The sequence below is a fragment of the Corvus hawaiiensis genome, chromosome 5, assembly GCF_020740725.1.
Source record: "Corvus hawaiiensis isolate bCorHaw1 chromosome 5, bCorHaw1.pri.cur, whole genome shotgun sequence".
NCBI lineage: Eukaryota > Metazoa > Chordata > Aves > Passeriformes > Corvidae > Corvus > Corvus hawaiiensis.
In genome coordinates this window covers 9,764,715-9,789,588 of record NC_063217.1, presented here as the reverse complement: position 1 = coordinate 9,789,588, position 24,874 = coordinate 9,764,715, and the positions used below count along the sequence as shown (strand labels likewise).

Sequence of the window (24,874 nt, the reverse complement as noted above, 5' to 3'; positions counted from 1 at the left end):
TGGTGTTACACAGCAGAAGTATAAAGAAAGCATTCTTGGTCCACCCCTAAGTTTGTTTTACTTGTTCTGTAATATTAATGCATACCAGGGGTTAAATGATATATGTACAGAGACAAAACAGCATTAAAATCATACAGTCTCAATTACAATGCATAAAGCTTCTGATAGTTTCATTAATTCAGAAGCAATAATATGTTTATTGGAGGAATCTGAAATTAAAGTTTTTCACATGGACTACGACTGTTCTGTTATCCTTGTAAGCATAACATGCCATCCAGTCAGGGACTTCTAGAGCCCTCTGTGAACTACTTTAGAGTGGGCAGGAATACAATCCCAAACTCCTAAAATTTATTTATTTGAATTATAAATTAATTTGCTTTCTAAATCATCGTTTACTTCCATTTTACAAGCAAACCTTGAATCAACTTTATACTGTTTTAAAATATATAAAGCATCTAGACCTAAATTAACAGTAAAAAGATATGTGACATGAGTAATTCCAAAAGATATGCCATGAAAAGGACAACTAAACAATTTTTTTGTTTCTTTTACTACAAAATTAAAATATAAACTTGTTTTAGTAGGAAACAATTAATATGTTCAATGCTGCAGAGACACGGAAAAGAATGAGTAACTGTAGATGACACTCACCTGTAAACAATTCTCTCCCTTTGCAAATCCTCCAGACCACAGCACAGTTCTGCAGCATAGAAAATAGCCCTTTCTTCATCAAAGCCAGGATTTCCCATGTTATATATGTGAAACTTCAGATCCCCTCCATTCATTATGGTTAATACTAAACACAGAGCATCTTTCGTCTCATATGTATAGGATAAACTAACCTAAAAATGGGCAGGGTGAGAACACAACCATTATTCATTCATAAACTTGAAAACAACTCACAGATCTTTTTTCCAATACAATCAACTTATAATCCTTTTTCAAAGCAAAAAGAACAAAACATGCAAATAGAAAATCACTCCTGCAGAGTACTAGAAGACACAACGGAATCCAGACTAATTTGCCTGTGTACACAAACCATACACACAACACAAAAGCTTAGCGGCAGATCTGTTTGGATACCACAGAGCTCCATGCAGAAAATACAGTTATTGATGATGCCCCTCAGCTGTATGTTACCTGTATTACTTTGTCCTGATAACGTGTGCATATGCCTTATTTTATTAGTACCTCAGGAATTATGCATTGCCAAACCATCTTCCTGAACTACGAGACCCAAAACTGCCCTAGAGAAACTGAAGAAATTATTTTAAATCAAATGCGTAGTTTCTATTCCTACCCCTGCCTCCCCCCAAGTAACTGCATATTTCCCTGATTTATAACTTGATAACTGTAAAGACTCAGTACAACTCTTCACAGTCTTTCCTCTCACTGTACTTGAAATGTGGTGCTGATAGGCAAGGACAAAGCACATTTTTTTTCAGGTTTTAGGTAACAGATTTTTAAGTGCATTAAAAGTTTTAAACTAGACTTGTGAATTAAAAAAAACCCCACCCCATTTAACACAATATAATACACTACAAAATTTAACTGTTTAAGTTAAAAATTCAATTTCAATAGAAAAAGCCATGCTACATGATTATCTGGTAGGATCTTCAAAAGTACCTACAAAGATTACTTAACTTGTACTAAGAGCAATGGAATTCAAACGTATACTTAGCTTACACTAGATAAGCAAGCTAGGTAAAAAAATCAGTGGAGTTTTTTCCCTTGACTTAATAAATGTATTTTTAAATGCAGTTGTCTTGGGGTGATTTTATGATAATACTGTATTCCCCTATCCTCTGCTTATTGCCCAGAAACTGATCCCACAGCTTTAAGCTGGGTCCAGGAGAGGGGGAAGAGAAACTGAGCAAATTCTTCAGCGCGGTTTGTGTTCAAGGACTCACACACAACTCCCCGGCGTTCTCACCTCTGCAGAGCCGAGGGAGCACCTTCCTGCTTTTAGCCAGCCTGTTAGCTGAGGCAAGAAACCTTCCTGCTTTTAGCCAGCCTGTTAGCTGAGGCAAGAAATTCTCCTATATCAGCACCCCGACATCATCCGGTAACTTCTTCTTCTGGAACTGTTCGGCCTAGCTGTGATCCGAGAACCAGATCATCAGACTCCGTGGACAGGCGGGGAGGCTGCAGGGACGCCGCATCCCAGCCTCGGACCTCAGGAGGGGCCGAGACAGCTACAGAAAAGAACTCTGAATCCACCAGCTTTCTCCTCATCAAGGAGGTTTATTATCTAACACTACTCATTTGTTTCCTGTGCCTTGCCGGCACTCTGCTTGTTAAATAAATAGGTTTTTTTCACTTTCATCCAAGAAATTCCTTTCACATTGGTAGGGGAGGGAGTGCTGAAACCTGTCTTCTGGAGAGGAGACGTTCCTCCCAGAGCTTTTCCCCCTCAACTTGTCTCAAACCAAGACAGCAGTATGAGTAAATAATGGCCCTAATTCAGTAATAGGTCCAAACTCTTCCTTCAGAAGCATAAATCTAATACTAAATAATAAAACTATTAGCTACTTGAGGCGAAGATTCCCATTTGGTGGTTTTAACTGATGTATCCAGCTATTTATGACTTTACTTGTGACAGAGGCATGACAAGTTATCTACCCACTTCAAAGCCAGTATTACTGCAAATGCTAGACCTAGATCTTCTCTGCTGCATTAAAAACCACCATTGGATAGCAAGAAGAAAATAATTCATGCACAATTTTATAAAGCGATTTCAAATTCAACTTAGATCAATTATTGATTTACAGTGTTTACATATGCTGAAAAAAATGTTACTCAAAAATAGAAGTTTCACTGTTATAGTAATTTATGGATCAATTCAGGTACTCTCTGGATTCAGTTTCAATCAATTCAAGCCCAGAAGCCTTGTGCAAAAATAACATTAGCATATTTATACAAAACCATAATTTACAACAGTTTAAATTATTAATGTATCTGGCCAGTAGATTTTTCATTTTTCTTTTAGCTGACAGTACTCTACAGGGTTTTTTTTCATACATAAAACTTATCAGAAAATATATACATACATATTTTATACACACATATTTATAAATAACTTTCACTATTCTCTAAAACAGATACTTTAAAATCTTCTGAACAGCAACACAAAATTTATAAGTACACGAATTTTAAACCAAAGCAAAAGATATTTGAAATTAACATTTAAATGACATTTCAATTAAAAAGTAAACATTACCTGGGGAAATTCTTACTTGTTTTATCTTTGAACATTCTAACTTATTTCACTGCTTAGTAATTACAGCTACTAACAGACCATAATTTACATAATAGCATCAGGTTTAGGTATTAAAACTAAGATTTCCATTTCGTGGAAGTTCCATTAAAAAGTTAATTGTTTCACACACAAGATACCTCTTTAAGCCCTGGTATACAGCAAAGCAATATAACCTGAATCAATACACTATTAAAATGTCATGTCTATCTTAGAATATATCAGGAACAGAGTAACAAATGCTATGAAAATACCTCAGGATATAAAAACCCAACTATTAAACAGAGGACAAAGATTCAGTGGCATCAGCATGCTGAAACACAGCCTACTGTTCTGGCTGTGAGAAATAAAGCAGGTGGACCAAAAAAAAGCCCTGTGCACAGAACTATTCACAGTCACACACAAAACATTTATTACTGCATCTATCATTTCTCTCTACAGTCATGCAATCCCTAAATCAATTTTAAAAAGTGTTTTGTGCCCACAAGCTCCTGGAAGAGACTGAAATGAAGTAAACAAAATGAGATAAATTTCTGAAAATAGATCGGAAGTAGATACTTACTACAAACCTACTATTCACTTTTTCTAGAATTCTTTTTTCATTCAGAGCCATTGATTCTCCTTTCCTCTTCTTTATTCTCTTTTTTTCTAGCTTTTTGCAAGCATACATTTTTCCTGTCGCCCGTACTTGACAGGCACACACCTACAAAAAGAAGGATGGTGTGTCAGAGATGCTTGAGGTTTTTTAGAATTTTTATTTTAAAGAAGATTAAATTTTAGTTTCTTTTCAAACTCTTCAGTGCTCTCAGAAAATGATGGTCTGTAAGCATCAACACTGAGCCTTCACTCAGGAAACAATTTTAAAGGTTCACAAAAACTGTAACCAAAGTAGAAAAAGTGATTATACAGAGGCAAACACATTTCTGTTGGAGTTGGATTGTTTAGTAAAACTGTGGATCTTGTATTAGTGAAACAAGTGACTAAGGTAAGAGTACGTGTTGAGGACAAATATTCACATCACAATCAACTGGAGAAACCTAACGGTAATTTAGTAGCATGACTTCTTCAATATAGGGCTCTAGTTAAAGTACATATGGGGAGCAGTTAAATGAATTATAAACAGAATTAATAAAATCTATAGATTTTATTTTAGGTTCACTAATATTCTACATAATTAGCAAACTGAAACTAAATTCTCATTTCCAAACGAAATTTCTAAATAGAAGCAACTGTTGTCAGTCATTACAAGTTCTCTGCAGCTTTGTGCATGACCTAAAATGCTTAAACTAACACATTAAAACTGTTTGTATCAACAACAGTTTGCCAGGTGATGTGTCAAACATAGATTGATGGAGACAAGAGTTAAACAGCCTCTCCACTTTTTTTTTCCTTAAGAACTGCCTGGCAAAAAGATACTTCTGTACTCACCTCTCCAAATCCACCTTTGCCTAGTACTCGGTAATGCCTAAATGTGTGTTTGGTTACTGGCTGCCTGATTAACAGAAAGAAACAATTACTGAGACAGGAATTACAAATGCTAGTAATCCCTCCCCACCCCAAGGTCTGTCTTTATTTTCTCCTTTCTGTTCCAACATATTTCTGAACAAATGTTGCCTTAACCTCATGTAGAAGTACTATAATAAGCTGAATTTCAAATGAGTGGTGCTCTGCTTAGCAACGTGGGCTCCCTCATGTGGTCACCAGGCACTCCCAATAGCAGGAAGAAAAGCTGGTCAATTCGGCCCTTTGCTGTCTACAGTTAGAGCCTCTTGTGTTCTCATCACAGTCAATTTATCACCTCCTGTTGCCTCCCTTAACTGACACGCTGACATGCAGACTGCATTTCAGTGGGATCATGCTTACAATGCCACATTTAAAAGGTAGACCATTTCTGATTTCACTTTGTTTTTTCACAAAAGAAGGAGTTGTGGTATGCAACAGCACTTCAACAGCCAAATTGTTAAGGTATTGATGTAGAGGAAGAGGAACAGATAACTGGAGGCAGTAGAGTTGTTGACCACTCTATGCTAAAACTCTCCTAAATGTGTCAGAGCAGGGCTATTACAAGTTAGAGGGTTTTGCTTTAAATGAACATTCACTGTTAATGCAGCTTTGTTCTCAGGACAACACATGGAGGTACATTTAGTAGAGAATTTGAGTAACTTCCCTAGTTTTCTTACTGGCTTTTGCTACCAATTCAGTAAAATAAAGACATTGGATAATTGGAATTTACAACAAAATCAGTGCTCAAGCACCTTAATGTTTGAATATGTGATCGCAATACCCAAGGGGGCTGAATTTGAATCAACTTGTAACAATTTCAGCCTTCTGAAAGAGCCTGGACAGTCAGTATTGATTTGAAAGTCCAAACTAGATTCTGAGATATATATATATATATATATGTAAATCTTGCTATCTTGTAATTACTAGATCTGTATCTGTACCACCCTAAAAAACTTATTAGTTATCCAATCACCCAGTGGGTTATAATACTAGATTAATCTGCTTATTAACCACTAATTAGACCAAGTTTGAAACAAAAGGATGATAGCATTCCCAAGAAAGATTGGTATTCTACTGCACACTCGACAGCCAAACATTTCTGAATTTGCATTTACCTAATACTACTTATAGACTTAAGATTTACCACTTAAAGACTACCAGGCAAATAGTTCCATTGGAGTATTGGTTCTCTTCCTGTCCCATCAACATCAATCCATCTTGTCTTTCAGATCATAATTTCTTAGACAGGCAGTCTCATTCAGCTGTACAGCATTTCTAGCATAAAAATCAAAATTTGCCACAAAGCAAAACTAAATTATAACACAAACATTATAAATAAACTTACTTTTCCAGCCATTTCCACTGTAAGAAACGGGAAAAGTACACACTCTCCTGGTAAACTTCAAAAGGTCTTTTGCTTAGGTATTCATGGACAATTCTAGCAGGAAAATAAACAGAAAAATAAAATCCATCTTATTGTGAAAAAGGCTGACGAAGCAGGAGGTGCTATCAATCTACCGACATGTATTTAAACATACCGACAAAGCTGTAGGCAGAAAAACATTGCCACTGTGCTCTACAATGGTTTCAACCTGAATGTCTCACAGAGTGCCTGTCATAGAAAACTGTTCCTGTCAAAACAGTTATGAAGGCCAAACTGCTGCTACTTATAGGAACTAGACACTTTGACCTCTGCATTTTTACTGTCTTTAAACCCACTAAACATCAGCCTCTCAGCAGATATTTTACGCATGTATGACCCTGCAAATATGACCTCTGAAAGTATCTACAAGGTTTCACACATTCTTTAGAGACTGGTAAATAAAGTTTTATTCTAGGATTTGAAATTGAAGTACTAAATGCCATATCCAAACCTTGAACACCAAGTACCTTATCATTCCCTTAAATGAAACACACTAAGATGGAGGTGGGGAGGGAAACAAGTCAATCAAACTGCATTCAGGTATTTACTGGACAGAGGAAAGGGAATGACCTACATGAGACACTCCATTTGAGACATGTTTTACTAGGTGTTCTCACACAGCCCTTTCAATCTTATAATCTCAGGTTGTTACGAAGCATGCTTATAGCTGTTGCCAGGGAGATGACCCAAGCAGTGACAAAACCTGTAGTCATCCTTCAGACATGATGAAGCACGCCTTGAAGAACCAGAAATATTAGAAACATAAAGGCTTTAGAAAGACATGTAACACTCATAAACATGTACCATCCCTCCAAGAAAAGCCTCCCCTGCTACTACTGCATGAAATATCACTTTGTGACTGCAGAACAAAACCAAGTTGCATCGTTTTGTGTTAATTATCACAAGTGATCCTCTAATCAGCCATCTTAATGGGAACATAAGTGCTGGCCTCAGTTAAACCTGTTTTCAAGAATCTTAAACAGTGTAATATTGTTCAGAAACCTTTCAAGCTTCAACTTGTAACTTCGTATTTCTCTGAGTACCTTCACCATGGAAGAGAAGTCACTCAAAAAAGTAAGAATACAATAAAGAGAAATACTATTTAACTTATAGAATTCTTGGTAGTAGATAACAGTGTGATTTTATGCAAAAGTAGCATTAAAGAAAAAGCTCTGCAAAAGTGAAACATCTAAATCCCATCTGAAGGAAATCTAGTCCTTTAATAAATCTGTTCCAAGTTTCTTACTTATGCTCATTTCAGGGACTAAATACTTCTGGGAATAACAACTTCATCTTTCTCTTTTCTTAGAAACACAATTTTCTCTTGTAATTCTCAAATTTAGCACTAAGCATTTTTAACTTACCTAGTACAGTCCATAAAAAGATCCTTAGAAGGGTTCTTTTCCAGTCTTGCTTTACATTCATTTACTGTTTCCTGAGGTATTTCTGGCAAATGTGCTGCAGACTTAACATAATAAAAAAGAAAGGAAAGCAACACTGAAAGCATGTAAATCAATAGCTAAACTAAAAGTTTTGTATTCAAGGTGAAATTAAATTTTTTAATATTGGAAAAGGAAAGGAACAGTTTGACTAAAGAGAAAATCAAGAAAGTCATATTTAAGCAAAATTTTTATTTATTTCCTGTTACAGAACAATGCATTGGAAGTTATTACAGTTGTTTACTATTCCAGTATCTGGGGAAATAATCTTGGCAATAAGTCAAATTTCTTTTTCTTTCCATAAGCCTACCACCAAAAAAGCAAGTCACCTATTTGGCTTGGCAGGATGGAAAGAAGGAGAAAGAAACACAAAGACAGGCTGGGAAACTGTTTCAAACCAGACCAAAGAAATCTGGGGTTTTTTGAAAAAAAATGTACATGACTTATGGCAGCCCCAAAGAAATTCTCAAAAAGATGTGGCAAATTTATATTCTATCTACTTTTAAGGCATCTTCAAGACCTTTTGCATAAGATGACCAAAACAAGAGAAGCAGAAGGAGCATCTATTCATAAAGAGCAAACAGCTAATTATATACCCACAGAAAAGCTTCCACTGCATACAAAAAAAAAAAAAAACCAGACTCTTGATAAATGCAAAAACTCAGCTATTAATGATTACCATGAAAAACCAGAAGTAACAGAATGCTTCAGAAGAAAACAGCATTTCCCTTTTTAAAACCTGAAGCAATTCTGAAAATTTACAGCAAACTAACCAAGGCCACACAGGAGTCTAAAAGACTTCAGACTTCTTCAGACTACAAAACTCTGAGTTAATTTAAGTTTTCTTCTAGGTGTTAAATGGAAAATAAATTGTAATTGTAGTAGTTATAAAAGCAGAAATCAGTCAAGTTTTCTGCTCAAATTGATTGAGCAGAATTTTAGAAGGCAGCACACCTCTCAGCAAAGAAAACAATGGGATTAATGAAGTTTGGAAATCAATTTACTAAAAACAATGCAACCACTGAGATCTCTCTATTTATCTGACACTTACAAAGTGCTTGAGAAAATATTTCACAATATATTTACCCCATTAGTGAAGTACGTCTCTAAAACTTTGAGGCCACAGTCTATGCGCTTTTCATCTGAAGATACCTCATATTCTGCCTAGGGGAATGGAATTGAAAATTATATTATGTTCAGAGCCACTTGGCATCTTTTACATGATGATAGGTAAATTTTATCATGAATAACACAATACTCCTAATATAAAAGGAACAGAAGGCTATATAGTGAAACATGTATGAGGAACAGTCCTAGGGAAAAAAACAAAGCATATGGAATTTAATCTTTGGAAAACATACAAAACCTAGAAATTGATCTAAATGCAATTACAGAAACAGCATCCTAGAGGTTATACTAGATCAATCACAATGAAATAGTATTTGTGTAGTATTGTAGGACAGAATGACCCAGATGTAAAACAATTTAGAGTGCAATAATCAGCTTTTTCTTCACTGTAATTTTTTCCCTTCGTGTATTATTCTTTTGTTACAGTCTTGGGTAACACCAGGATAAAACTACTTTCTACAAGCTTATAAATGAGCTCTAAACCAAACCCTACATCATTCTTTGAAAAAATAAAACTGAGTAGATACAAATTTTTTAAGTTTTTGACTTAGTAACATCTGATACTGAGATGTAGAAAAAAAGAATTGTGCAATACAGTGCATTTTTCAGATAAACAACTGGCAGCTGAACAGAGCTCCAGAAGTAGCTACTTACAGAAAAAAACCCACAACCAACAAATCATCACACAGATACTACTATTGAAAAACTCCAAAGACTCCTTACTATTCATAATTTTAAGGAATAATCTAGAAGCAGACATCAGAAGTTACAACATTTAAAGACAACACAAAATCTGAGGGAAGATGAATTACAAAAGAGCAATCTCAAACAGCAACATGTATTAGGTTCGTGAGCTGGGCCAACTCAATCAAAGCTTATTTCATATTTCAGAATGTAAATGCATGCACTCAGGAACAAAGAATACATGGCAGACTTCCAGAATGGAGGACTGTATCAAACAAAACAACAGTTGGGCATATAGGAATCTCGTTGGAAATTCCACGTAATTGATCTAATCAGAAGTTATTTACCTTTATAAAGAAAACTAGAACACTAAAAAATGACAGTTCAAGAATCAAACACACATACAATACTGGAAATAACAGAAGCCCTGATTTCCAGTTCTACAATTAATCACAACTCATCCACACTGACTCACTACTAAGTCATCAACATCTTTTTCTGCTGAGACATTATGGTATCACCTACTTCAGCACAGTACTCAAATCCATCAATCCAAATGCAAGCCATCATTTTTGCTAGTTCAATTTCACGACAAAAAGTCTAATGGTAAGGAAGTCTTCCACAAGAGCAGAATCAACCTGAGCAGGTCAAAAAAGTTCATCAACCTGAAGTTCAGCAGCGCACTTAGTACCTTTAACACTAATTTCATACAAATAGTTAGGCATACTGACTTAAGTGGATAGTGCAATTTAAAAGGAAGTTTGAGAGATGGCCTTTCCAAATAATTCTGTTACTTACAGGGAAGTTGAGCTGTCACCCATTCCTTTCCCTATGTGAGTAACCTTGTCCCAAGCTAGTGAAATGAGTCACTAGACTGGATAACTCTAATTCCTCACTTTAACTTCTGCCACTTATATTCAATCATTTCACAACTCTTCTTTTTTAATCAGTAAAGCCAAGCTGACTCCAGACTTTTAGGTCACACCTTCCCAAAAACTGGAGCTTACCAGATTCAGCATTCAGTACAGGTAGACAACGTAGTATTGTACTACCTTGATCTTGGACTCCTGAAATAATCACACTGCTGAAATCACATTGCTTCATGTAAAAGAGTCAGAAAACTCTATTAACTAAGATGCAAGGATTTTCAGGCTATGACATTTCATTTTTGCAATTTTTTTTTCCAAAAGATTAAGTCCAAAATTTCTTTAACATTTTAAAAAGCTAAACTTGGCAAAACACTACAAAAACCCCACAACCTCAGCTTTTTCTTCCTGTATTGCCTTCCCAAGAATACAAAAAAAAACCCCTCAACCCCCAAAAGAACTTGAACAAGCTTGCTGAAGTCCAGTCGACAAGAGGAAATCAGGCTAACTCAGGAACCATCTATAAGAGATAGTAGGAATTTTATCTCATATCCTTTATCTCACATCAACAGAGCATGCCAGTTTCAGATCACGAGTCACCAAATAAAGGTTATTTTGTTTCAGCGATTCCCAAGCATAATTCCTCACCCTGATTTTTCAAATGGAAGTTAAACAACAAATTTTTAAAAAAGTAAATTGTGAAACCATCCCTTACATCAGATTACCTCAGCTATGCCAGTCTTTGTTAATTCTCAGAAGTGTTGCAATCCAGACATTATAGGTTGCATATTTCAAAACAATTCAAATTTTTCAGTTAGTGAAAAACAGTTACTTCTTAGAGACAGTTTTACCTGAAAAATGACATCTGTAGAGCAAAGACACCTGCCTTACAGTCATGCCTAAGATTCATTCTCTTTCATCCCATCAAAGATTCTGCTACTCCTTATCTGAGTTTTTAAGGATTAAAATGTGTGCAGGAGTTGTAACACATCCACAGTTGTCAGTGCATTGTACTCATTAAGGACTCTGGTTTATATTCATTTCAGGAATGAAAGCTCCACTATTCTGGATTTCCATTCAATCTGTTCAGTCTCCAAATGTCAAACTAATCACTGGAATTTGGTGCTAGAACAGCTCCTGGGAGTCACAAAAATGAAACACTATTCTGGATTTCCATTCAATCTGTTCAGTCTCCAAATGTCAAACTAATCACTGGAATTTGGTGCTAGAACAGCTCCTGGGAGTCACAAAAATGAAACACACCTGGGAAGTAAGCCCAGTTGCACACAGACTCATTGACAAATATAAACAATTCCACTTATTTGACACTCAAATTCCTTTTTAGCTGATCTAGTGCCTCAGTTTTCACTCCCACAGGGGAAGGAAGATACAGTGAAATGGGGGGCACAGCAATAATCCCATGTACTTCCTTACACCCTGCCTCTTTCAGAGCCATCTTGCATTCCAGTATCATAGTTTGGGATGCATGCAAGCAGCAGCACTACCCTGCTTCTGTGTTCTTTGGTCATTTGTTCTCTGAATGTAAGAACAAAAATGGCTGGAATGAGAAAACCTGTTCTTTCAACAGCAATCTCAGTTTAAGACTGTATCTAATTGCTCTTGGATTAACTGTGAGGGACAAAGAATCAAAAGCTCTGAGCTATTATTCTCTCCTTTTAAGGGCTGTTTTGTGCCTGCCTAATCTTCTCATTACTTTCCCCCTCCCCAACAGGGTTTTGCACTGAGGATTTTTTACAAAATATAGCTGTGGGCCCACTTCCTTCCTCCCCTTGTTCTTCAGCATTAGATATCAAGATGTAAATATAGCAAGACTTTTTCCCTTAGTCTCTAAAAATCTGGTTTTTCTCCTTCCATAGATGGCTCTCTAAATTTCCATCTCCATTGTATTGTTTTTAATTAGCACATGCTGTGTAGCCTAGGGCTTTCCATGCAAGTTGCAACATTTTTAAGTCTGTTTATAACATTTTGAAGTCTGAGTATAGCAAGCAATATTCATAACACAGACATCCTTTCAGGCTCTAGAAGCCAAGCAGCACATCTTTCTAAAATTGTTTCTGTCTTTCCCATCATGCCCATTTCTGTAGCTCTGACCATAACAAGATGGCAGAGACTTTATAGCAAACATTAAACATCTTCCTTTAAGTAACAGAGACAATTTTTTGACACCCATCAGAAGTTACAGTTTTACAGCTGGCACAGAGTAGAACACAATATGTTTTCAAGTACGCAGCATTAGGAAACTGAGGTGTGTCGAGAAAATTAATAAAATGGTTGTGTGCTAACCCCAGTAGGCAGCTAAACCCCACACAGGCGCTCACTCACTTTCCCCCACTAATAACCAGAAGGCGAGAAGTGAGAAATCTTGCAGCTTGAAATAAAGACAGTTTGATAAAGCAAAGATGCAGGTAAAAGCAAAGCATAGTAAGAAATTAATTCATTTCTTCCCATTGGTAGGGAGATATTTGGCCATTTCCAGGAAAGCAGGGCTTCATTCTCATGCATAACAGCTAGCTGGAAAATTCTAACTTCCGCCCTTCCTCCTTCTTTCCCCCAGCTTTTATTGCTGAGCACAGCACAGTATGGTATGGGATATTCCTTGGGCTCAGCTGTCCTGGCTGTGTCCACTCCCAACTTCTTGTGCACCATCAGCCTCCTCACTTCTAGGACAGCATAAGAAACACAAAGGCTTTGACACTGTGTAATCACTGTTCAGCAAGAACTAAAACGTCTTTGTTATCAACATTGTTTCAGTCTAAAACCCCAAATATAACACAAAATGATCTATAATGAAGAAAGTTATCCCAGCCAAAACCAGGACAAAAATCAAATATTTACATACAAGAAAATATAAGCAACTGCCTTCTGATAGCCACCGCCCATTTCTCACTGCTTACCACTGCATCCAGAAATTCAATGCATCTTTTCAAATCTGGTCTGGAATCACAGAACTGTCTGAAGAGAAGTCTTCCTATTGGTTGTTTGTCACAAAGCTGGTTATAGTCTCTTTCTGGGAAAAAAAATATAAATATCTTTATTTATTTTTATTTTTGTAATAGGATGGTCATTACTCCCGTTTAAGGTCAGAAAAACATTATTAAAAAGAAAAGATTTTACATGAACATATTTATCAAAGATACCATAAATATGCAATGATCCCAAAGAATAGTGAAACACTCTTCAGTCACATCTGTGTTCTATAGACTATCCCATTTACTAAAAACACATTGAATTATACGCTTGAGTTTCATTTAGGTTAGGGTGCAGAAAACAACCATACTGTGAAACAGCAATACCAAAGCAAACAAAATTGTTTGGAAAGAGGGAATACAAGATAATAACAGAAAAGGTTAAAAAAACTATTACAAGACATTAAGGAAAAGGGTAAAATATATTACCATCAATTTATAACATGATTACTTTTTCTAATTCAAGGTTTTGTAAATCTATTCTTTAGGAACAGTTTCCTTTAACAAACAAGGAGCTGTGATACAGCTTTTATCTTCTCATAAATTCTCCATCATATTAAAAGTTTAATAGCTTTTTTTTTTTTTTTTTAGCATTTAGAAGCAAGACACAATCCTTTCCATTAACAGCACCAAACTCTTACCCTTTTCTCTCAAAAGAGTCAGACAGAGCATTTATTCTACAGGCCACTCACCGATAGAGCACCGAATACCCTCACAGTGACTGACAGGGGGCAACTTCAGCATCTCTCTCCATTTTTTACTACGTCCACTCCGCTTGCCTAGAAGAAAATATGAATAATGTAAAACAAAATACTATGTCAGAATAAAATTGAACATAACCTTAACAGAATAAAATTAGGTCAGATGTACACAGATGTGTCAGACTACTTTTCATGCCTAGAAAGAAATCCATCTACAAGGACATCTAAACCAATAACAAATGTGATATAAAAGAACTTGCAAGCATTTTTTTCATGTTTCATGTAAAGTCTTTTCCAACTCAAATATTTCACATTTTGGCTGCATATGCAGAGTATCTCTGCAGAGAAAAGGCAAATATCTAGTATTTTGAAAATCACAAACAAAACTGTTACATCGAAGACAGAACCTAAAGAATTTTGAGAATTATCTCTCAACCATGGTAAAGAATGGAAGAAAATAAAGTTGAGTCACAAAATACCAAGACCAAAGTTCTTAAACACATTTTTGAATAATAAAGTTGTACTTAAATATTCTCTCTTTAAGGGCAGTAATAGTAGTAAGAGTAGACCCCACTAATAAATGAGAGGGCATAGCTCAAATACACACCATTTATTCTAGACCATACAAGGATAACGGGAAGAACTTAGCTGTTGTAAAACTTAGATATTTCCAGTGCTTCAGATTTCACAGCACTAGTATTGAATTAGTATTGATTTTAAAAAACTACCACAGTATTTTTCTCAGTTTCTAAAAAAATATATCTGTGCTACATTTTCTATGTTATATTGGACTTTCAGCACACTACCTTGGCCAATTTCATTTACAGAAGACATTCATGCTTATCAAAAAAGCAAAGGTAGACACAGGAACATATACACACTTTCAGACCCAAAATATTTCTGTGAAAGAGTAACTTAGTGCTGCAAAGTATTTTAAAAGATTTTACTAAGCAATATGATCAGATGCATTTCCACATGAGAGAGCAGTAGCAAATCTGCACAGAAGCTTTCTAACCGTACCAAAGCAGTACATGCTGCTAACCACAATGGGACAAAAAGGAAGGGAGTTACCCATGTAACCTGAATAGAAACTAAGCAGCAAAGGGTACCAAACTCTTTCAAAATTAAATCGTTAGGGTGAAAGGAACTACCATCTTCAGATAAGAAAATATGTATTTTAAAAAGCCCCTCTTTACTCAAACATACAGCTTCTTGAACCATTGCACCAATGCAGTTAGATCAGTCGCAGCTTAGTGTGCCTTGGTTCATATCAAATTTATTGACAACTTACTGTGCTGCTGCAACAAAACATTCTCAAATCTAGTATCCCTAGAAAGGTAAAAAAGTCAGGAATAAAACACCTATAAACACTGGGTTGTGGGCATTATTTGAACTGACACCTACTCTCTAAAAAAACCCAAACTTAATCCGCACTTCATTTTCTAATAATCACTTTGCAGGTCATTTGCCTTCCAAAAAGTTTTATAATACAAAATATGGAATCTACTTCCCACCCCATATTTCAAGCAGTACCAGAACTAAGAACGAGGCTGTAATTACCAGCATCATTAAAACACTATTTTAACTCTATTTTGACTATTTTAACAAAATATTTTTGATCTTAAAAAGAAGTTGAATATATATTTGAAGAAAATCAAATGACACAAAGCATACAGCCTTTCTAAGAGAAACTGAACACAAAGAATATCAAGGGATATTAACATAGATAGCCTATACACATACATTGAATAACAATGCCTGGGTATAGATTATGTCATCATGAAAAACAATGTATAGAAGTGTCAGTTTCAGCCATGCAACTGAAAAATAAACTAAGCTGCAAGGTCCACAGAAGTTACATTTCTTCTGTTAGAAACTGTCCAGACTCAATTGTGCATGACACTATACAATCAGTACTGATCAAGAATGATAAAGCGAACCCAAATTCATATCACAATGCTGTCTGGAAAATGTAAAATGAACTGTGATATATATCAAGAATACCATCTTCTGAAGCACTGTCAAGGAAAAAACCCAACCCATCCCAACCCAAAAAAAAAGGAGAGGTTCACTGGTGCATCATACTTCAAGTTCAACACAAAAAGTGCTGTATTTGCCCAAATATTTGGCCAGTTACTTACAATGTGACCATTATGAACTTCATTTTACAAAAAAAGACCACATATTAGAATGCAACTGAATTCACCATCCTACAGAAGTCAATAAAGGCTACATATAATTTATTAATGATACACAAGAATCAAGTGCTTAGCCGTATCAGCTAAATCAACATGCTCTCATTTTTCTCTGAACTGAATGTTCTTGTATTTACAGCAAATGCACTGAAAAAGTCTGTAGGTCCCAGTAATGTAAAGAGCCACTTCTGGTAAAAGTTAAGGCAGGAGGCCAATTTGTTTGTCACATTATTCCCTAATTGCAAAACCCTTTTCCATTTCTGAGGCAGTTTAAAAGAAGTATCAAACCAAATTATAACAGTTGTGGTTTGAAAGTGTCTTAATATTGATTTCAGAGCTTCTATTCTGGATCTCATTCTAAAACACTTCAGTTAAAATTCTTCCAGAAGGACCAACAGCTCACTTTCCAACAGAACAGCCAAAAAGCCATCAGGTTAAGGTGCTTTCTGGTTGACCTCTGTGGCGCAGATGAATTACCGCTTTTGCCTCTTTCACATGGAATCACTGCTAAGAGCAATGTCCAGCTTGAAGCAACTCATCTTGTACAAAGAAAAGGGTGGATGCAGCAATATACCATTACAGTGAAGAGAAACTTGAATTACATTTTCAGGTACACAAGAAGCTTACCTTTTCCTCCTCCCCAAGTTACTTCTTAGAGTTACAATTTCAACATTGAACTCTTTTCCCATTTTTGCTTCTTAAAAAGATACGTACTAAATTCAGTTAGATCACTGCACTAGAATATGGTATGGGCAAAATGTTTAGATGTTTCATTTCAACTTTTTTTTTAAACTTCAGAGAAATATTTGAAAAATGTATGTAAGGCAATGTAGTTGGCTTATTCATCAGTAAAACCACAACTAGTTGCAAAAAAAGAAACTGCTGTAGCTGCAACCTATGTCAAGAAATAAGAATATGTTTCAAATCCTCAGATGCACTTCTCAAAGCCACAGAGATTTTCCTTGCAGACCTGATCTGCAGACTGACTCTCATTTCAGTGAGCACAATGTTCACCGACTATTATTAAGACCATTTTCCTTGAGACAAAAAATTTGTATTCTGTCATGCAGAATCCTATTTTACTGGCTACTACACTGACACTGAGATTCTGGCATGGAGTTTTTTGGGGACATCTGTGCTTCAGCTCTCCCTGTACAGGGCAAGCACCGTGTGTCTGAGGCTGAGAAGCACTGAGAGGCTGAGAATCACACAGCTCTATAGCACTCGGGTGCACGATTGCTACAACTTCATTCTTGCAAAACTGATTCCACAAACCAGATTGTCCGATACCAGCTGAGAAATTCATGCTAGACCACACCCAGATAAGCTCTGAAAGCCTAAGACTGCAACAAGATGACAACCTACAGCACGCCTTTAGTGTATAAATCAAATCAATTGGTTCAAAGAAAAATGCAAAACAATTGATGCAGGAGCTCTACATCATCTACACTGAGACCCATGAAAATAAGCCGGGTACATACACTGCCTTAAAAAATGTCTTTCCCATAGCAGAGGCCATTGCAGGCAAGTTTCCTAATAGATTTAAAACTCACATGAATTCAAATGTTCCCCTAGTTTCAGACACATTTTCCTTCAAACCACTCACAATAAAAAAAATCACAAAAATTCACAAAAAAAAAAAAATCAAAACATTCCATTTAACTACGGCCTTATGCTATACAGACGTTTATAAACACTGTCCATTGGGTAACAAATTTTGATTTTATGCCCTTACTGGGCAAGATCCACCTTGAAGACACAAAACAGTGCAGAATTAATACCTCAGCTTCTCAGATCAGACCATAACACTGGAATAGCACCAAGCTCAGATTAGAAGACAAGCTCACACATACCATCACTTGAGGAAGGCTGTCATGCTTTCAATTCTAGAGACAGCTCATAAGGTTTGGGGGGTCACCACAACCTTCTCCTTTCAGCAGGTCAGATATATTTTCTGATCTCTGTTCCTTCAAAAACACGCCTGGCCACAGCTTAACAACTACATTAAACAGAGTGGCGATGCTTTTCTATGGAGAAAGATTTTTTTTTTCTGCAGACATATGATAAATACAATCTGGCCAGTTCTCAGTAAACTTACAAGAATCACCTGGCTGAAAATTCAGGTTTCAGCACAAGGTTAGCACCTAACTCACCAACATTACAAAGGCCAAGGTACTTCTGAACGCAAACAGAAGCAAAAATGTAAGTAGTATAATAAATAAACAAAAAATATCTATAGATTACAGATTGTTATGGCATTTATAAGATAATAGTCCTCACATTCCTGGATTCAAGTACACGGAGTTGGACTTCAGCAAGGTAATACTCGAGTGCTCTCGCTCATCTGACTGTCAAGACAGTAACACTGCAAGCAGTTAAAAGCCCAGCTCTCTACGTGAACATTTGTGCCGTTTGTTTATGTGCACAATCATTTATTGTTCCCACAGCTATAAGCACTCGAACAACTGGTTCTTCACATGGGCTCTCTATCCAGCTCCAGTGATCATGTGCACATGTAGGAATGCCAGTGCACACACGCTGCACAGCCTCTGCACTCCACCAATTAGGTGTGGAATAGAAAGCTTGTATCAACTGAAGTAAATGTAACTGATCTGAACCAAAATTTATTAATGTATTCTCACAGTCAAACAATGTAACACCTGTGCATACCTTTCATTTTGAGATGTCTATAACAAATCAAGGAACGGGGCTTACTAAGGGAAAAAAACACCAGGAACATTGCAATTTTACAGTCAACTCAACAAACAAGGATTTTTTTATCATGCTAGTACACCAAGAGTGCAACAGATATTAAAGAAATAAAATTCCTTTAAGCTGATTGTGAAACCTCTATTGTAATAGCCACATTTGAAATAAGCAAAGCACCAGCGTGTATCAATAACTAGACCTCTCCTGTTGTGTTTATTTAGTAAATGTAATTATTTAAGATTCCAACATGCCCACATGCATTCTTCTTACAGTTCATTAAATAAAGGACAAAAAGGCAGACATTGTGCATAATTCTGTACAAACACAGGAAGACATGTTTCCTGCCACAATGAGTTTACAGCAATTTAAAGCACAATGCAATAAGAGTGCAATAGAACATAGGAGGTAAATGAGGGAAGAACTGATAACAATTAAAAGCAACTACAAAAACTCTCGGCACTCTCATGTTAAAATGCATATCTGCTGCTGGTAGACTTTCTGGGTATGACTGTCCCTTGCTTTCCCCCTTGTCCATACCCCTGAAATAATTAAAGAATTTAGTTCAGTTCAACAAATTAGAGTGATCTGAGCAATCTCTACAGAATTATCTTCCTAGTTACAAACACACACAAAATAGAATACCTTCCTTGTATCATCAACACTATACTGAATTATTACCTTATACTGCAAGCAAAAGTGGGATTTATTTTGCTTACAGAATTATTCCAATTGCTTTCAAGCCTAGACAGATAAAAATCACTACTTGAGTGGACTGCTTATTTTCTGTGAAGAGTATTTCATTACAACAATTTCGATACTGAAACAAGTATCTTGCAGGATTCACTTAAGCCAAACTGTGACCACATTCTGCTACTGACAGGTTCCTTCCTTCTAAATCTATCCTTGGACAGCACCCATCAATTATCAAATCTGCAGGAGCTTACTGATCCATCTGAAAACTAACTTTGGGAAGAAAACCCCAAACCCAAAACACACAGCAACATAAGGAAAAAAAACACCTCAAAACCCCACACACCCTAGATTGGTTCATGGATCCAGCTGGAAACTACCTCAACCATTCTCCAACCACAGGCTAGAACCATACAGCCAAGAGCTGGCGGGAAATTTGCTTGAGGCATGACCTTAATTTAGCCAAAATCAATCATGACACAGAGGATATTCTATGCATAACAGCAGACACAATTCTCACTCCCAAACTGCTCCTGCCATAGCAGTACAAATGAATTTTAAAGTGGATGCAAATGGGCCAGGTATGTTTAAAATGTACTCTTGGCGTGGATCCTCACGTGGAATAAACTGCCACTGACTTCAAAGGAACAATGTCTCTACCCTGTGGGTGCATTTTTTTGAGACTATTACTTAAGGCAATGAAAAAAGAAAGGCTCCTAAGCAGTTTAAAACATACAGGGATTAATTTCTTTCCTTCCCAACATCACAGACTATGTGTGGGATGCTGAAATGAATTTGGGGCTTGCATATATTCAAAGGATTTACTGGGAGTGACTGAAATAAAAGCAGAAGATATAAAGAGAAAAGTGAATATAAAATAAAAATTGGGAGTGAGGGAACTTTCTTTTTGTTTTTTTCCCAGAATAACCCTGTTTATATTTATTATTTCTCTCCATTTATGGGACAAATTCTTCAATATCCTTCAAGAGATACTAATTTCAAATATTCTTCTGCTGGGAAAAAAATGAATGTGTTAATTCCTCTGCTCTTGTACACAACTAGAAAACATACTTCTCCACATATATATACACTACTCTTTTACACATAAAGATGTGAGTAAGGAGAACACGGAATAGCTGGTGTGAAAGCTTGCAGTCTCAGTTCATATATCACTATCACTTAACACTTACCTGGTTTTGTATCTCAGTTCCTGCACTTCAGCACTCGTAAGATCAACTTTGAGTTTGCTTTATAATCTCTTGTTTTTCTACTGAGTCACTTGTGCTTGTTCCACTACTGGGTTCACCTTAAAAGGAAGTTTTCCCTTTTTCTTTCCCACATACAGGTTTCTCCCAAAAACTGATATACGCACAAGAGGGAAGAGCTGGATTGACACAGAGGACCACTTAACCCAGGGAGCTGGGACAGGGAATCCCAAAACACCTTGCACTGCAGCTGAACTGCAGTTTTCATCTGAAGGCAGATCCCTCCATGGACACGTCAGCTTTCAGCACAAGCAGGTCAACTGACAAACTGGACAAGGAAAGAAAAACTTCCAGTATAGCTCCTGACTCCTAAATCTTTCACCCATGATGTACCAAAGGGTACTTTGTGTCATCATATCATCTTCTAGTTGTAGGTACATTCAAGAATCATATATTATGTTATCACTAACACCCACATGTGCAAAGAACTGGGACTTGATTATTTACCAAATTGATTTAAAAGAAGATAAGGAATCCTGACGGTTTCCCTTCTTCACATAAAGAAGTGTTGTAGAACACTGTCTCTAGCAGAAGTTGCTAGAGACATTTCAAGTCTTTAATGAAAAGAGACAAGCTTCTATTAAAATAGTGTTTTATTAAAAGCTACGAACATCCTCTTACAGACAAAATTTAAAGTTTTGAGGCGGGGGGGAAGCTGGGGTTTCATATGACCTGAAAAATGGAATTAGTAAACTCCTATAAACAGATGTTATCCTCATACAAATTGAATTAGAAGATTCACGCCTCTAATGAAATGAATCAACAGTAAGACTCTTAGTGAGAAGGTAGAAGGTAAGTAGTCTAGAAACAGACAGCAACAGCACTTTATTTTTATTGAATAGGAGAAGAAAGTAGCAGGAAAATACTCATTTTACCTGAGTTCCTCACTCTCTAATAACATAGATCAAATTTACCTTCTACACATCAAACCATATTTAAACGGTAGACATGAACCTGGCTGTTCAAGCTGTGCTGATTCTGCACACCTACAAATGTAAAATCCAAATGATATTCATATCCTAACAACACTCACATGCAGAACTATTAGAGTACCTAAAATTAGAAGAAAATTATGTGTACAAATCTGGGATCATGATTTTGATTCTTAAGTCTGGTTTATATGCTCAGGTAAGATTTGGTGTTTTTTACTGGGGATTTCTGAATTCTCATTAGGCATCTGCCATGGTCTTTCACCATAAGTGGACAGGTACACAACATCTTTTATTCAGTTTCTACATTTGCAAAATGAAAATGACATATCTCTGGGGTTAAAAGACTTTGTAAGATGTATTCAAAGGTACAACCTCTTACTACTCTCATCTTCATCAAAAAAGAGTCTCAAGTTAGACTGAGACTAACCCATGTAAGCCGTAATTAAACCTCACTGATTTCTTCTGACATGCACGGCAAACAAAAAACAAGAGCACAGTAGTTTACATGTTATTTTATTTGCTGTTACAACTGATATATTTATCCAGATGAACACCTCTTACCCACACTGAGGAGAAGGATTACTGATGTGGCTCAAGCCTGTGCATGAAAATAAGTGCAGCTGCTATTGTATATTAGCTTTGGATTTTACTTTCTTCCACAACAAACACTAATTCTGGACTTTTCCATGCACCTCTCCATACACTATACAGTGAGATAATAGAAATGTGGGAAGGAAAGTAATTTGAAAGTCTGCTCTTCTGTCCCAGCTGTGAGGCCCTTTTAGCAAAGAATACATTTCAGTAAAACATCTATCTCACACACTAACATTGCAAATTGCCTTGCAGTCTATCAGGCACACAAGAATAGAGCTGGGACAGGGATTTTATGGAATGGTCTTGACAGATGGAGTAAACCAGACATCCCCAGACCAGCCAGAGCACGCAACAGACAGAAAATACTTTCATTTCAAGGAGTGTTTTGAAAAATGTGACATAAAAAGTACCCCATGCACAGGGATTGAGACCTGAAAAGGTAAAAGACCTTCTACCAATTGATTAATGGAGTTCTAGAGTTTCAAAGACAGAATTCACATTTTTTGTGCATGCTTACATAACAGAGCCCAGGCCAATTGAAGGTACAAGGAAAGTAACAGATTATTACCATTACTTTTATAAGTTTCACATCAGGTAGAACTGATCTTCACATCAGCTGCTCTCAGACTTTCATTTAGTTCATTAAAATATCTTGTTTGGTCAGTTCTACCACTATAATTTATTTTAAACATAGCGAAACCTTAACTAAAGAGGCAGCCTGACATTAAGCAGCCACTTAAAAGCCTCTGCAGATTACCACTCCGCTCTTTGTGGTGAGGGTTTGGGCACAGTAAAGTTTTGAGCCAGATTCCACTTTCCCTTCATTTCTCAGATCACTCCAATGCAAATTCCAAATACAGGCAGCACCACCACAGACATGTTACCGTCAGTGAAACCAGCCAAAACATGTCCTCTAGATTGAGGTGGTCTCTTCAGCTAAGGTTGGAAAATGGCCCAAAATTGTGATCACTGTTCTGTTTTTTAAACCCCACTTCAAAGTCAAAAAGCTGATTTTCCTCTCTTGCTGCTTAAGGCAAATTTAACTGGATACACATATGGCGTAAGTGCCAAACCCATTTAGAGTTGGAGGAACTTGCAAAACATACAGAGGCAGATTCTGCTGTTCTTACTCACTTTAAACAGCTCCAGCTTAACTAATGGGACTTCTCAACACAATTAAGACAAGTAGGATCCAATCCAAAAGAATATGCACATTTCATAGTTGAAAAACATACTCTGCACAAAGTACACTGGTAATCTGGGGAGACTTTCAAGTGGCCATTTAATGGACAGTTATATACACGAAAAAGCAGTAGGACAATCTTAGTTCAGGATGGATTTTTTAAACAGCAACCACGTGCTATACTAAAACTAATTATTTGCCCAAAGCGTTTGTTAGTTGAGGGGAGGAATCTTCAACTCAAGGTGTTCTAGGGAGTCAAACTGTAAGTGTCAATCCAATGGAAAATAGCACATTTTTGTATCAGGATAATACAAAATATTCGACTGCAAAGTACAGGTCTCATTCAACAGCTACGTTTTTCTCAGGCAGGAATTTCAGCAAGATGGAGTGCAAGGTTTTTCCAGAGAAGATTTATGTCACTTTATCCTTTATATCCATATGCATATATATTTATAAACAAACTGAGAACCACAGATTAACGACCTTTTTAAAACATCCGGTAAAAACACTATTAGAATCAAGAAGGAAGGAGGAAGGGGTGTTTTTTTCAGAAGAAAGCCACAAGCCAGTAACTCCAAACAGATCCCGCCGGGGGAGCAGGGCAGGTGCCTCGGGGCACTGCCCGGGACTCACTACCCGCCCCGGGAGGGCTCCTGCCGCCACCCCGAGGGGTCCCCGCCCCGCCCGGACCCCCTGCCCAGCAGCCTCTCCTCCCTCCCAGCTTCTCCTCCTCCATCACTTCCTCTCCCCCTCCTCGCGGGCCCCTTTCCCCCTCACCTCAGACCCTTTTCCTCCCCAACATACGTCCTCAGCCCGCCCCGCCTCGTCCTCCCGCTTCTCCTCCCTCTTCGCCTCGCCCCGCAGCTCTCACCCTCCCGGGCTTTCAGCAGCACCGTGTTGGCCACGATGTTCTCGATTTCCATGGTCGGGGGCTCCTTCCTCTCAGGGCAGCCGGAGAGGGGGCCGCCCCTACAGCCTCCTTCGCCCCCTCCTCCAGCCCCGCCACCGCCGCGGCGCCAAGCCTCGGCTCATCCGGCCCCGGAGGACCTCAGCACTGTGCTCGCCTCTTCCCCATCACCCGCTGCTCGCCGCGGCACCGCGCTCCCCCTCCCCGAGGGCGGAGACGGGTAGCGGGCAGCGCCCGCCCGCCCCGGCCATGGCTCCTCCGCCCGCCTCAGGCAGCACCGCCCCTGCGCCGCCACTAGGGACTACAAGTCCCAGCAGGCAGAGCGCGGTATCTATTAAGGGCATGCACGCGATGTCCGGTGAGCCTGCTGGGATATGTAGTGTATCAAACCTTCCCCAGCCTCGTCCCAAAG

General features: G+C 37.5%; 1 protein-coding gene across 2 annotated transcripts in view; it reads right to left on the bottom strand.

The window, feature by feature from the left end:
• Positions 1 to 24,698, bottom strand: part of GRK4 (G protein-coupled receptor kinase 4) — a 46,082-nt gene extending 21,384 nt beyond the window's left edge. The window contains exons 1-9 of one of the 2 annotated variants that reach the window (XM_048303785.1): positions 24,427 to 24,698; positions 13,979 to 14,065; positions 13,215 to 13,327; positions 8,708 to 8,785; positions 7,547 to 7,647; positions 6,105 to 6,197; positions 4,685 to 4,748; positions 3,819 to 3,959; positions 652 to 842 (exon numbers count right to left, since the gene is read on the bottom strand). In XM_048303785.1, the coding sequence (XP_048159742.1) occupies positions 652 to 842; positions 3,819 to 3,959; positions 4,685 to 4,748; positions 6,105 to 6,197; positions 7,547 to 7,647; positions 8,708 to 8,785; positions 13,215 to 13,327; positions 13,979 to 14,065; positions 24,427 to 24,478 (920 nt within the window). In that variant the 5' untranslated portion in view covers positions 24,479 to 24,698. The remainder of the gene's footprint in view (positions 1 to 651; positions 843 to 3,818; positions 3,960 to 4,684; positions 4,749 to 6,104; positions 6,198 to 7,546; positions 7,648 to 8,707; positions 8,786 to 13,214; positions 13,328 to 13,978; positions 14,066 to 24,426) is intronic. The other variant, XM_048303784.1, reaches the window with a different exon arrangement.
• Between the last annotated feature and the right edge of the window lie 176 nt (positions 24,699 to 24,874).